The sequence below is a fragment of the Eulemur rufifrons genome, chromosome 7 (genome assembly GCF_041146395.1).
Source record: "Eulemur rufifrons isolate Redbay chromosome 7, OSU_ERuf_1, whole genome shotgun sequence".
NCBI lineage: Eukaryota > Metazoa > Chordata > Mammalia > Primates > Lemuridae > Eulemur > Eulemur rufifrons.
Window position 1 is genome coordinate 65718026 of NC_090989.1, and position 15612 is coordinate 65733637.

Genomic DNA, 15612 nt, shown 5'->3' on the forward strand with positions numbered 1-15612 from the left:
GTTATCCAATATGGCACATATCTCCCATTTGTTCAAAAACTATTAACATGTTGAATTTAAATAAATTCTGTGGTGCCCACTGGGATAATATGTGTTACTCTGGGTGCGGTGAAATCATAACTGTGAATTGTTGCTCTAGAGAGTGGAAAATGAAACTCTAAGGAGACAACTTTAGAGGCCGGGCATGGTGGCTCATGCCTGTAATCCCAGCACTTTGGGAGGCCAAGGCAAGAGGATTGGTTGAGCCCAGCAGTTTAAGGCGGCAGTGAGCAATGATCATGCCATTGCACTCTAGGTTGGGCAACAGAATGAGAACCTGTCTCTAAAAAAAAGAAAGAAAGAAATAAAATAAAATAAAATAATATTAGAAAGATGAAAAACTATTAGTTAATTTTTATTACTTAAGGTATTAGATTCTCATATATACACACACATACACACATATATATACACATATATGTATCTCTAGTGGGGAGAGGAGGAGAAGAAGGGAGAGGGAGAGAGACACAGACAGAGACAGGGTCTCCCTTTGTTGCCTGGGAATGATGCCTGGGTGCAGTGGCGTCATCATAGCTCACTGCAACCTCCAACTCCTGGGCTCAAGCGATTCTTCTGCTTTAGCCTCCTGAGTAGCTGGAATTACAGGCACACACCACCATGCCTGGCTAATGTTTCTATTTTTGTGTAGAGACAGGGTCTTGCTATATTGCTCAGGCGGTCTGGAACTCCTGACCTCAAGCAGTCCTCCGGCCTTGGCTTCCCAAAGTGCTGGGATTATAGGCGTGAGCCACCACTCCTGGCCATGTTTGTTTTTTGTTTGAAAATCAACTACCTTCTACATTTGAAGAGAGATGACCTTTAGCCTCCATCGTTCCAGTACTGAAGAGGAGGACTTGATAATGAATAAAGAGTGGAAAATGAATCACGAAACAGAATTGCGTCCAAGAATTTCTCCAAGATGAGCCTTCACATGAAATCTGGATGTAGTTTTTTTCTCACAGTGCATGAAATGCAATTTTCCACAGAGGGACACAAACATGTCGCTTATGATTGTTAGGATGATTCATTCAGATAAGGCTGTGAGCCAAAGAAAAATCCAACCCTGTCTGAATTTAACCTGGGGTTTAGGGGAGAATATAGCATCTATCTTCATAGACTAAAATAAGATTCAGAGTTGCAATGGCTACAGAAATAGTTGAATAAGAAGAAACACTAATGTTATATGTCATTGGGTATTACAAGATCCTTTTGGTATGTAGAAATTATAAGATTTATAACTGAACATCAGAATTCAAAAAAAGGACTAAACTCTTCCCCAACAAACAGGATTCACCTCACAGAGACATCAAATGAGTCTTTCTCTTTTTGTTTAGAAAACGAAGTCTTGAGTGGAGTGCAGTGGCTATATGATGCAGGTGTGATCATATCGCACTATAGCCTTGAACTGCCAGTGTCAAGCGATCCTCCTGAATAGACGAAAACATGTCATCTTCTGTCACTGAGTGTGCCAATAAGCACATTTGATTATCTATCTATCTACCTATTTATTTATTCATTTTTGAGACAGTCTTGTTCTGTTTCCCGGCTAGAGTGCAATGGCGTCATCTTAGCTCACTGCAACCTGGAACTCCTGGTCTTTAGGGATCCTCTTGCCTCAGCCTCCTGAATAGCTGGGACAACAGGCATGCGCCACCACACCCAGCTAGTAGAGATAGGGTCTCTGGCTCAAGCTGGTCTAGACCTCCTGACTTCAAGCGATCCTCTGCCTCAGCCTCCTAGAGTTCTAGGATTACAGGCATGAGTCACCGCGCCCAGCCTATCCATATATTTAAACCTTTGGTAGAACTATTAAAATAATTGGAAACCATCCTGAAGAGAACACTATGTCCCATTCAGATGGTTTTAGTGCTAATAAGAAAAGGAAAAACAGAAAAATATAAACTAAATCTATTCTCATTTTATTTGTTTCTAGTTAACTACTGATCCCTTCAAAATGAAGTTAACTGTCTATTTTGATATAGTAACCATTGCAAAAATCTTTTTGCTGTGTGTTTTTTTTGTTTGTTTTTTAAACATCTCACTGGTAGACAATACCATGTTTTTCAAATACCATAATAAGCAGTTCTCAAGAGACAGAAAAATAAAATCAAGGTAAGTAGTCTTTCATGGCTTTTTTGTTTTCCACTGAGTACTTTCCCCCAATATCTAGTTACCCTACCCTGGTATTCACTATTTTAAACCCACATACTGAGAACGGCTCCATTTTGGCAGCTGTACTGAGAAGGGTTCATCTTTATTCAATTACTGCCGGAGAAAATTCCCTTTGACAGTCGGCATTCAATAAAAACCAAGCGTTCCCAGGAAATTAGATTTACCTTTACTTGGACATGGTGCAAAAACAATCAAAGACATTTAACTCTAGTTATTGTACAGCCAACTTTTAAAACATAATTAAATATACGCAAAGCTGTTTACTTACTGGGAATGTAGGAGATCATTACTAGGATCAGGAACGCATAGTAGTCGAAGGAGAAATTGTACTTGTTGGGTAAACTGATGGAGTACAGGCCGGCCTGTCTGACAAAGGGCAGGGCTGCATACATCGTGAGCAGTTCTCCTGACACTCCCATCGGGTACAGCACAATGAAAAGTGTGTACCTAAAACAAAGAAAATCTTCATTACTCAGGCGCAGAGCCAGCTTTAGGAGGAAGACGTATTACCGCTCTTCTAATCAGTACTGGTCTCTCAGAAAGCTGTTGTTTATACATTTTCTTGTTTACTTACTCTTTGAAGACAGGTTGTACAAATCAGTTTTTGAAAAGGGCCTATAGCAAGTATATGTTTTCTGGATGTTCTAGAACAAAATAAATGTGTTCAGTCGGCCTCAAAATTTGGCCTGACTAAAGAAACAACTGTTCAAAACAATTCTCTACAATAACAACGGGATATCAAATACTGGCAGAGTAGGGGCACTGAGCCATGATTTATACTGAAGGGTCCTGCCCTGTGGGCTAAGGCATGGGGCTGGGGGATTTGCAGGGGGTCAGGGTGGTGGTGGGGAGGAATGGGAACATGTTTTCTAGGAATCCCTATAACATGCACCAAGTCTGGTCTGCGGACTGAAAATAAAAATAGTGCAAACACGTATACCACTACTATTCTTCAAAAGTCTGTACGTGCTATTGTGAAAAATCAGATGCATGTAATTAAAAAAATTAAATTCATAATAGCTTTAGATTATTATGTAATTTTCCAATTAAAAAACCCCACAATTACAATTACCATCACATGGGAGGGGATTCACACAATTTTTTCACTTTAAAAAAGCGTTCTCTATGTTTCAAAAAGGATTCAGGGCTGGACACAGTGGCTCATTCCTGTAATCCCAGGATATTGGGAGGTGGAGTTGGGAGGACAGCTTGAGGCCAGGAGTTCCAGACCAGCCTGAGCAACAGTAAGTTGCTCATCAGTAAGTTGCTCAACAGTAAGTCCCCATCTTTATACAAAATAGAAAAATTAGCCAGGCATGGTGGTGCATGCCTGTACTTCTAGCTCCTCAGAAGGCTGAGGCTAAGTAGGATCATGTGAGCCCAGGAGTTGGAGGTTTCAATGAGTTATGATACTGCCACTGTAGTCTAGCCTGGGGAACAGAGCAAGACCTTGTCTCTTAAAAAAAAAAAAAAAAAAAAAAATTCAAGCTAACCGAAAGCCATTCTGAGGTATAAATACCGCTAAAGGAGTGACCCGCTCAGACTATAACACATTAACTGCCACGTGAGTTGTATTTAACTCATGCTAATTTTTTTTTTTTTTTTTTTTTTGAGACAGAGTGTCGCTTTGTTGCCCTGGCTAGAGTGAGTGCCATGGCGTCAGCCTAGCTCACAGCAACCTCAAACTCCTGGGCTTAAGCAAGCCTACTGCCTCAGCCTCCCTGAGTAGCTGGGACTACAGGCATGCGCCACCATGCCCAGCTAATTTTTTGTATATATATATTTTAGTTGTCCATACAATTTCTTTCTATTTTTAGTAGAGACGGGGTCTCACTCTTGCTCAGGCTGGTCTCGAACTCCTGACCTTGAGTGATCCACCCGCCTCGGCCTCCCAGAGTGCTAGGATTACAGGCGTGAGCCACTGCGCCCGGCCTAACTCATGCTAATTTTGAGCCAGGGCCTCATGAAGCAAAACCCTACAGTTGGTTCATGAAAATCTTACTTGTTGATGTTCTTATTGTTAAAATATTGACAATTTAATTCTAAAAATGTAGATTGCATTGCACATAACTCATGCACAGAAAACAACATAAAAAAATAACAAATTAGAAAGGATCGTGGCTGGGCTCACGCCTATAATCCTAGCACTCTGGAAGGCCAAGGCGGGTGGATCGTTTGAACTCAGGAGTTCGAGACCAGCCTGAGCAAGAGCGAGACCCTGTCTCTACTAAAAATAGAAAGAAATCAGCTGGACAACTAAAAATACATAGAAAATTTTACCTGGGCATGGCTAAATTTACAGGCGCATGCCTGTAGTCCCAGCTACTTGGGAGGCTGAGGCAGAAGGATTGCTTGAGCCCAGGAGTTTGAGGTTGCTGTGAGCTAGGCTGACGCCGCAGCACTCTAGGCTGGGCAACAGAGTGAGACTCTGTCTCAAGAAAAAATAAAAGAAAGGATCGTTTGTTTTAATAGAACACCATGGCCCCAGAGAAAAAATTTTTTTTCTAGCGTGGCAGTCAATGTGTTAAAAAGCCTTGGCTGTTGGTGGCTTATAACAAGCAATGAACTACAAGCTTCCAGGCACAGGAATTGTGCTGAAAAATCTATGAGGATGAAGGGAAGACATGTTCCCCACTGCCAATTTTAGCCATGCTAAGGAGGACAATGGAAAAGGAAGAATTTTTGAGAGGCTGTGGAGAACAGTGGACAAACAATCTTTCTCCAACAGTGAAATCAGGTCTTGGTCAACAAACTTCCCCTACAACCAGGGTAGACGGCTTTCGCAATGCTTGCCCATGCGGGTTAGTGCCGCTTTTCCCAATAAAAATGTTTATTGCAAACAAAAAATAATGGAGGAGTTCTCATACTTGATATGTTGGAAACAACTGGATTATGTCCCTAATTTAATCACGGAACTCATAAACTGTCTAGGAATCACTATTTTCCTTCTCTGAAATGAGGCATTTCAGCCCCAAGGACAATTTGTACCCTTCTGCTTTGTCACCCCTTCGTAGTCTTTCCCAACTCAGAACCCTGTGCACAACTATCTCGGGGGTAAACAGAGAACTATCAGCCTTTCACCCAACTCATAATGAGTATTACTGGTAAAAATAATCAAAGCAAAATAAAATAGATAAGCTAAAACACATAATGTTTATTATTAAACTAAACATTAGTTTAAAAGCCACAGCTTTTTGGCCAAACTGAGACTAGGAAAATTAGACATGGTCCAGAAAACATCACAATGGCAAAGGCTCATCAGTAAAATCTGATATGGACAAAAAAGGGATGTTTCATCAAATCTCTATTGAATAATTAAACTGAAAAGAACTGATCTCAATAAAAATAACTTATATAAAACATAAAAATTTTAAAACAGGATTTCTATTAATCAAAGTAGAGACCCTTTTTCTGATGAAATCTACAGACCAGATTTCTACCCAACCTCTATCTCATACGATTTTATTTTTAGAAACTTGGAGGTAATATTTAGGCAATAAAGGGTAAATGCAATGATGGATAACTTCAAAAGTTAGTCTTCATTCCATATACTTTTTTACCTGGCCCATTTGATGAGGTAAGGCAGATGGTTTAATAGACTGAATGTATAAAAGGAGTAACGGATAATTTCCGTGATTGTCCAGGCAATAACAAACAGGAGGACACTGTCTTCACTCTGTACCTGGAGGAAAAGGAAAACAAAAGTAAAACCAAACACATGAAAAATGTGAATGAAGAAGCACCCACAACGTGCAGAGCCCCTGCAGGGCTGGAGAATTAAGTCCATGCTGCCACTGGTCTCTACCCACAGGGGCCATGGTACAGCGCAGAAGGAGCCTGCCGAGTACAGGAACTCGGCCTGGGACAACAGCTGTGCAGAGCCAACGGATGAGCGCTAAGAGGGAGGGCGCTCAGTTAGCAGGAGTGACAGCAGCAGGGCAGGGGCAGGAGGTGAGCTGCACCCACAGGAGAAACCAACACTGAGCTTCCCTGTGATGTGGCGGAGTGGGAGTCAACAGCAGTTAGGTAAGGAGGGTGGAGAGCTTGGGATCCATTACTAAGACTTTTGGTTTGATTTGCATGACAAATGAGAACCCAAGGAAATTTCTAAGAAGGGGAATGTAATGATGAAAGCAGAATTGAGATGAGGCTAATTCATGGGGCAGGGTGAATTCAAGCGAAGGAAATGGGACCATTTGTGGGGGGGCAGTTGGGGGGTGCATTTATTCTCTCCCACTGGACTTCTTCCCTGGGAGGAGGCCTGCATTAACTCTTCAGCAATTAGAGAAGCTTCCATGCTGATCCCAGGAGGCAGCTAGAGTCAGAAGAGCTTTGAAACTCCCAGCTTCCTCTGAAGGTGTTTTTATTATGAAAAACCAATAAACTTTTTAAAGAGCCTTTAGGTGTTTTTTAAGGAGATATTCTCCTGCATTGAAATTTATTGCTGTAGCATTAACTTTCAGTACCTCCCCCACTCTACCCAGCTGGGTTTGTAATGATCTTTTGTGCCTGAAAACCAATAGTAAGAAACAACCTTGCATCCCCATCAGTTTCCATGCATCCAAAACAATCCCAGAGTCAGGTGATTAGTAAACTGAACAAATCGACTACAAGATAGACTCTCTCACTCCCAATACCTAACACAGCAAAGGTATGGCATTCTAGCCTTAACTTTTGCTCCTTTCCATTTGCAATGTTAATAGCTTTTAGCACTTATATTCTTCCTTAGAAGGTGTACATGGAGCGATCCACCTACACAATGAAATAAGTAGTCATTTACATACCTATTAACTAAATTGCTCTGACAAAGAATTTCATAAATGCATAGTTACTATTCTCTAAAAATAATAAGAATTTTATACTGTCAAGAGCAAGAGTACTTTTTGTTTTCCTGGAACTCTCACATTAGCAAAGTAAAGCAAAAGCTAAACACCTCTAAAGCTTTCATGTTGAGATTTTTCAGTTTGTCTTCAAATCCCTGCTTAAAACCCACCTATACTAAATAAAATATAATTTCAGAGCATGCTTTGCTTTTTGGTGTATTTTGTAATCCTCCTCATCTTAAGAAGATGTATTTTTACAGCTATGGGCTAAAGCTTTGCCTAAAAGATCTCTGAGTTATCACAGGAAGCTCCTCTAATATTTTATACGATAAACATCTTGAAAGAAGGGAATGTGTTTTATTCATCTTTTGCCTTCCCAAATCACTTTGTGCTTTTCACAAGTGGGAGCTCAATAAATATTTGTGGAGCAAACAAATTCAATCCTAATTAGGTCACTCCAAGACTCAGTTCGCTTCTTTTTGGTGCCTGGTATTAGTTTCTATGTAGTCTTAGCGGCCTTCAAATAAAAAGGTAAAAAAACCATGAAAACCCCCAAACCTCCAGCTCTGATCCAGCCTAGAGGTTGGTTATTTGATTCCCCCCAGTATCTGCCCGCCAAGTAGACTTTATCCAAAGGAACTCTGACAATCTCAGACTCAGGCTAAATATGAAAGCCATCTGCTTCCAGAGTCCAGCTGTGAAGACCACGTCATAAGTCTTGAAAAAAGACTAGAGATACAGGAAACGACAGTTTTGTGCAAAATGATCTTCAAATCAATTGGAAATGCAACATTTTTATCAAGAAGGGACTTGTATAAAGTCAGAGATCAACCTTATCTGATTTGCAGATAATTATCGAATAACACAAAACAGGGGCAAAATATAATGAATGAGGGAAAAATGTAATGAGTTAAAACCAGTAAGATCAATGAGACTGGAACAGATGTTATATGCTCATGTTTATAGCAGCATTATTAACAATCGTCAAAGGGTGGAAGCAACCCAGGTATGTCTACCAATCGATGAATGGATAAACAAAATGTGATCTATACATACAATAGCCTTAAAAAGGAGAACATTCTCACACATGCTACAACATGGATGAACCTTTAAGACATCAGAAATAAACCAGTCACAAAAGGACAAATATTGTATGATGCCACTCATACCTACAGGAGTCAAATTCAGAGAAACAAAGTAGAGACAGAAGGTTGCCAGGAGCTGGGGTGGAAGGAAAGAGGTGATCATTGTTTAGCTAGTATGGAGTTTCAGTCTGGGGAGATAAAAAAAGTTCTGGAGATGGATGGTGATGGTGTTGCAAACAATGGTAAAGTACTAATGCAACTGAACTGTATCCTTAAAAACAGTTTAAGTGGTAAATTTCATGTTACTTATATTTTACCATTAAACAACAAAAAAAAAAACCCAACCCCCAGTAAGACCAAATTTAACAGGGCTAAATATAAAGTTACACAGGACTCAGCAACAACAAAATGGCTCCAGAACAGAAAAGAGAAGAACTGAAGTATGAAACCAAGAGATTTGGTTTGGTGAATCACAAGCTTCGTAAGGGCCCACGAGGCGTGAGGTGGCTGTTGAAACAAACAAACTCCAGCACTCAGCCACATTAACAGCCTCATCCCAATTACTACATTCTAAATAGATCAGACCCCACCTAGGGATCAGAGTCTGTTATAAGAACCCCTGAATTGGCCAGGCATGGTGGCTCACGCCCCATCTCAAAAAAAAAAAAAAAAAAAAAAAAAAGAAAAAAGGGAAAAGATAAAAAAGAACCTCTGAACAAGCAGAGCTTATCTTGGAAAGGAAAGAGAGGGTAAGTACTTTAAAATACGTAAAAGGGTACCATGTGCAAGGGGCATATGGACATGAGGCTAATGGATAAAATAAGGGAGTAAAACGTCCAGTTCAAAGTAAGAAAAACTATGTAACCAACCAGTTGACTAATGAAATAGGCCACCTCATGAAGCTGTGTGCTCCGAGGCCCTGGACATATCCAAACCAAGATTGCCCAGGAGACAGTCTTACGTAGGAGGGAAGGCTGAGCTGGATGGCAGCCGGTAAGGGCTTCAGCTGCTGCTCTTTGGAAAGGTGTGTGCGTACATCCTCCACGTGGACAAGGCATGAAGCTCTGGCTGAGATTAATCTTCTCGCGTGAGCTGAAATTGTTTTGGTTGGGAAAAAAGATAGAGTCTTCGATCGTACTTCTTGAAAATAATTTTTCCTTTATCAAAGCAGGCAGGAAAGGAGAGAAGAATTTAAATGCTCTGTTGTTACTGACAGCTGTAAAACGGGAATAGCTGTCTGGCTATTTATTCCCCCCTTGATGGCATGGTCTTCAAGGGTCCAGGGCTCATTATTTGTCTTCCTCATCCCCAATACAGGTATGGACACAAGGGATGTGTGGAATCAGTGCCCGTTAATTGATATTTTTCTTTTTTGAAAAATTAAAAACTGTTTTCTTTTTCTTTTTTTAGAGACAGGGTCTTGCTCTGTCACCCAGGCTGGAGTGCAGTGGTGCAATCTTAGCTCACTGCAGCCTCGAACTCCTGGGCTCAAGTGATCCTCCTGCCTCAGCCTCCCAAAGTGCTGGGATTACAGGCATAAGCCACCACGCCTGGCCTTTCTTTTTCTTTTTTGAAAGGAAGAATTGGGCATGTTTTCTAACAAGTGGGGAGTGCCTTTCTATTAAGGGCCAGTGACACAGAGAAAAAGAACCAACTGATAGCCTCGCAGAAGTAAAAAAAACAAAAAAACAAAAGCCAGTTTATCTTTGGAGGAGTTTTTTCAGGGGCAAAGGATGAGGATTACAAAAAGTTCAACTCAACTGCTTTTTGAATTAAAAATTAGAAACGTGCAATTTTATCATTATCAAGAATAAGTAGTTTAATATGTCTGTGCAAACATTTGCAACCAAATGATCATAGTAGTATTATTCATAATAGCCGAAAAGTTAAAACCCAAATATTCATCAACTGGTGAATAGATAAACAAAATGAGATATACAGCCATACAATGGAATACTGTTCAGCAACATAAACGAAAGAAATATTGACACATGGTACAACACAGAAGAACTTCTAAAATATTATGCTGAGTGAAAGAAGCCAAATGCAAATGACCACACGTTATATAGCATTTTATGTGAATGTCTAGGAGAGGCACATCTAGAGACAGAAAGTAGATTAGTGGCTGCCAGGGTCTGGGAGTGGGAATTAACTATAAGGGGTGTAAGGGATCACATTGTGGTGATGGAAATGTTCTTAAACTAGATTACGGTGCAGTTGCACAGCTTGGTAAATTTATGAAAAAGCACTGAACTGTACACTTCAAATGAGCGAATTTTATAAATTATATCTCTGTAAAGCTGCTTAATAAAAAATTAAAGGTTTGCTTTAGATACACATTATTGCTTTTTAGAGGAAAAGGTGGTGCATCTAGGACATAGAGGGAGAAGGGAGATAATGAAGATTTTTATAGTTTGCAACAGAGAAGAAGGGGACAAAAGGCCAGGTTTAGGATAGGTTGCCAAAAACGTCTCAAAGCCATGTTTCAAAGTTACATATTCACAACAATGGGCACAAATAGGGGAGTGGGCACTGGGTAGCCCTTCCCGTTAGGAAATCTTCCTTTGCTTGGTACCGTGAGCTGCGTATTGGATACTCCACGTTGCAGACGGAGGTTTCCACCCCCTGCTCTAAAGTGAGGGAGGAGGCGGGAGGGTGTAGGCGGCTTGTGTAATTTAGCCAACGGAGTTTACACAGAAATTCAAGCTGGAGAAACAAATGGGTGCAAGAGAAAACCCTTTACACACAAATAGCATCATATGTTTGACTTTAAAAGGCACAGGGAGTATCAGTACATGAAAAGCTGTCATTTTTATTACATTCAAAGAAAAACAGATGGTACCACATCAGAAAATCGCTATTGTAGAAACCTATTCTTCTTAGCATTTTGGAATCTGCAGTTTACCACTCTGGTCATTTCAAAGAAATTCCCTGACCAACCTTTATGGCAAGCATTCTTTCTTCTTCTTAAAACTGCTTTCATTTATGAAGAGAAGAGATTTTGGTAAAATCTAAGAGGGTAGGAGACTAGAGTCTGTTCTGGGAAAAATGGTGGAGATTGTGTTTGTCTTAGTTTGCTCAGGCTGCCATAACAAAATACCACAGACTAGGGGGCTTAAACAACAGAAAGGTAATTGCTCACAGTCCTGCAGGCGAGGAGTCTGAGATCAGGGTGGCAACTGGTTGGTTTCTGGTGAGGAATCTCTTCTGACTTGTAGGCAGTGCCTTCTCCACATGTCCGTCCTCACACAGTATCTTCACTTATAAGGGCACTAATGCCACCACAAGGGCTCCACCCTCATGACTTCATCTAAGCTTATCCCCCAAAGGCCCAGCCCCAAATACCATCACACTGGGGGTTAGGGCTTCAATGTATGAATATTTTGTGGGCAGAGACACAATGCAGTCCATAGCAACAATCTAGAACAGGTGTTGGCAAACTTTTTCTGTAAAGGGCTGGATATTGTATATAATTTAGGCTTTGTACCACACGTGGCCTTTGTTACATATTCATCTTTGTTGTTTTTTACACCCTCGAAAAATGTAAAAGCTGGTCGGGTGTGGTGGTTCATGCCTGTAATCCCAGCAACTCTGAGAGGCCAAGGGGGGAGGAATGCTTGAGGTCAGGAGTTCGAAACCAGCCTGTGCAAAAGCGAGACCCTATCTCTATTAAAAATAGAAAAAATTAGCCAGGCATGGTGGTGTGTGTCTGTAGTCCCAGCTACTCAGGAGGCTGAAGCAGGAGGATCGCTTGAGCCCAGGAATTCAAGGTCTTAGATTCTAAATGACCATCCTCCACTAAGAGAAATTGGGGCTCCTTGGCAAATGGGCACTGGGGAAGGCGCAAGATGAGTCTGGAAATCCATTTGTGCCAGAAAGTAAGGAAATACTCAATTTTTTAAAGCATATATTAACTCATTGAATCCCCATTTTATAGATAAGGAAAATGAGGTTTAGAGAATTTGAGGGTTTGTAGGTCTGGTCCCTAAACCCTGAACAGTTTTGATTTGTCTTCTTGGGCTTCAGGCCTCACACGCGTGCATACATACACACATGCACATGTGTGTTATGGGGACAACAACTCTATTGTGGAATCAAGAACATTTAGAAGGAATCCTGTACAAGAGCCTGGAGAACATATAAGGTAAATGTGATGGTTATTTAGTATTAAGAAAGCCATCTGTTCTTCAATAAATGTAGCCAACCTCTGAAAAGGGAATACAGAATGTGATTTGGACATTAAAGGGACTGAGGGGAAGAGGCTCACTGAAAAAGATTGAGTAACAAAAAATTACAGGTCACTAGTGTCCACAGGTATCTTTACTATACCCATGAAATGACTTCTAGTTGAGCACCAACGGACCCTAGATAGAACGCAACATAAGAACTTGAAACAAACCCTAATGAATTCCCTAAAGTTAATGTGACTCTCTTCACTGAGCCTTTTTTTTTTCCCCCAATAATCTTCATTTCTTTTTTATTTTAGCCCTGTTTTACTTCCTGGATTTGACTTGTCAAGAACCCTAAAAATCTATCTCATAAGTTGGTTTCTCTTTTCTATGTCTGCTATGTAGAAATTAAAATACAAAACATGACTCCAACTAAAAAAGAAAACAAACTCATAAAGAGAAAGATAAAAAAGAAAACAAGGAAAAAAAAAAAGAAATACTTTAGGAGGCAACCTCTGATTTTCCAGAGAAGAGATCATCTCGAATGTGTCTCTGGGTAAGTACTAAGGTTCACCTCTTGTCCTTCCCCATGTGGAGGAATCAGTATGGTGGCTGCAGACTCGGGCTGGTGATGGGAGGGGAGGTGGGAGGCTGCACATGGTGTGAACCAGAGGCCTGGCAGCTGAGGGTGGGGTGAGAAGGGAGATGGCCAGTGGGGTTGGGGAATCAGCTACAGGGAGTAAATAAGTAAACTGAGCAAATACATCAATATACTAAGAAAAATGGGCTTCTTGCTATTGGAGGAGGTATTTGCAAACATGGAAGCGAGAATGCAAGAAAGAATACTGGGGTATTAGACTGCAATTGGAGGAATCAGTATGAACTCATGATTTATATACATAAATGTATATATGTATATGTACACACATGCATATACACATGTAGCTATGTAAGTTATTTTAGATGTCTATGTGTGTGTCTATGTGTGTACGTATACATATATGTATGCCCCAGCTTTCTCTACTGAGAGGGCCCAGTGGCAACGAGCACTTGGACTACCCAGATCTTAGATTATAAATGACATCCTCCACTAAGAGAAATCGGGGCTCCTTGGCAAATGGCTGATTCCAGGGCTGGCACAGGGGAAGTGCAAGATGAGTCTGGAAATCTGCTTGTGCCAGAAAGTAAGGAAATACTCAGTGAATGGTGGAGCTAAGTCAAAGGACCAGAAGAAAGAGCTCTCACTGGCCAAATCACAATTTTAGCATTAAAATAAATAACAGATTATAATCTATTAAATCATATAAGGATTCATGAGTCTAAACTGATATAAATACAATTTAAAAATGGGAGAACAGGATGCCAACTCATAAGTGTAAAACAACTGACAGAAATAGACAATCACCATTTGGCAGCCATCATAGAGGTGGCTAATACAGGCAGGAGTCATTCTCACAAAATACGAATTCATGAAAAGAAGGAAATGGTGAGTTGAAGGAGGACAAACCTGGGAGACCCTGACAGGAGAAGGTGATCGAGATCAACGTCGCCAGGGGTGGGAAGGGTGGTCAAGGCATGACCTGAGCATGGCATCATTTCTGTGCTATTCCTGCCAAGGATGCATGGCTTGGACTGGTTACGAGGGACGTTGACTGGATCTAGGTTAAGGGTCACTCTAGAGAATTTAAGGCCTAAACTCTTAAAAACTGACATGAGGACAGGAGGGACCAGGCAAGACTGAAGATCTCTTCCAGACCAGAGGAGTCTGGAGAGACCTGACAAGGAAACACGTATGCAGCAGGAATATCACAGCAGTCACGTGTCTCCTTCTCCCATGTACCCCAGTGCCTGGCACTCACCTGGGGCACAGAAGATGCTGATTATTGTCATTCCAGGATAGAAAAAAAGGACAGTGTTTGGACAGTTAGTGAAGCTTGAATGGGGCCTGTGGATTAGACGGTAACGTACCAAAGTTCATTTCCTGATTTGGAGGGTTCTATGCAGGCGATACAGAAGCGTGTTTAAAACACCTACGTAAGTACTTAGGGGTGATGGGACGTTACATGCAGCTTACTTCCAAGGTTCAGAAAAAGACAAATGATAGTGCACATATAAACACAGAGAGACTAGGCGATGGAACAAATGCAGCAAAATGCCAATAGCTGGGGAATCTGAGTAAAGGGAATATGGGAGCTCTCTGTACTGTTCTGGCAACTTTTTTGTAAGTATGAAATTATTTCAAAAAAATTTTTTTTTTTTTTTTTTTGAGACAGAGTCTCACTCTGTTGCCCAGGCTAGCGTGAGTGCCATGGCGTCAGCCTAGCTCACAGCAACCTCAAACTCCTGGGCTCAAGCAATCCTCCTGCCTCAGCCTCCCGAGTAGCTGGGACTACAGGCATGCGCCACCATGCCCGGCTAATTTTTTTTTCTATATATATATTTAGCTGTCTATATAATTTATTTCTATTTTTAGTAGAGATGGGGTCTCGCTCTTGCTCAGGCTGGTCTCGAACTCCTGAGCTCAAACGATCCGCCCACCTCGGCCTCCCAGAGTGCTAGGATTACAGGCGTGAGCCACCACGCCCGGCCCCAAAAAATTTATTTTTAAAAAAGCCTCCAAATACTAAGCAACCACTTTGGGGATACAATTAGAAGCAAACACAACTATCACTTGGTGTCTAGATATGTTGTTGTAGATGTGAGACCTAAGAGTCTGCTGGAAGAGGCCAGCTATGTAACTACAAGAAAGACATAAGAACATTTACAACAAAACATACCAGTAAGGGCACACTAAGACAGGGCAACTAGAGAAGGAATAACAGATTTAATGCTGACTTTCAACTTGTATCAGGATTATCACTGTCTTAGACTGTACTTACCCTGAAGGCAAGGCCCACAAATTTGCTTTCAAGAAGGGATAGCTTAGTTATAAGACAAAATCAAATTCTTAATAAATGCTTTAGATTATGATAATAATGATGATTAAGATGATGATAGTTCCCATTAGCAGGGCTAATTATTTCTTAAGTATGATAAAAGTAATTATGCGTAAATTTTTACCAGCTAACTGTGAAACTGTTTCAGTAAGTGTAAAGAATATATCTATTTCTATGTGAAAAGTCAATTACATGTTTGTAATAAACTTCAGGATATACAAAAAAATTCAAAACAGTTATATAGAAATTGGACTATTTCTGGAAATAGAGAAAAATGACAAACTTGTAAAAAGATTAGGTTACTTTATAGCTAATGTGTAGCTAACACTTACTGAGCACTTACTAAGTGCCAGGCACTGTTCTAAGTGTTTTGTATGTGTTAACTCAT

At 40.7% G+C, this 15612-nt stretch overlaps 1 protein-coding gene across 1 annotated transcript in view; it reads right to left on the reverse strand.

Annotated features, from left to right (window-relative positions):
* The window catches only part of HACD2 (3-hydroxyacyl-CoA dehydratase 2), an 89635-nt gene that overhangs the window by 6305 nt on the left and 67718 nt on the right, over positions 1-15612 (reverse strand). The window contains exons 5-6 of the mRNA XM_069472710.1: positions 5772-5893; positions 2480-2658 (exon numbers count right to left, since the gene is read on the reverse strand). Of these exons, the coding sequence (XP_069328811.1) occupies positions 2480-2658; positions 5772-5893 (301 nt within the window). The remainder of the gene's footprint in view (positions 1-2479; positions 2659-5771; positions 5894-15612) is intronic.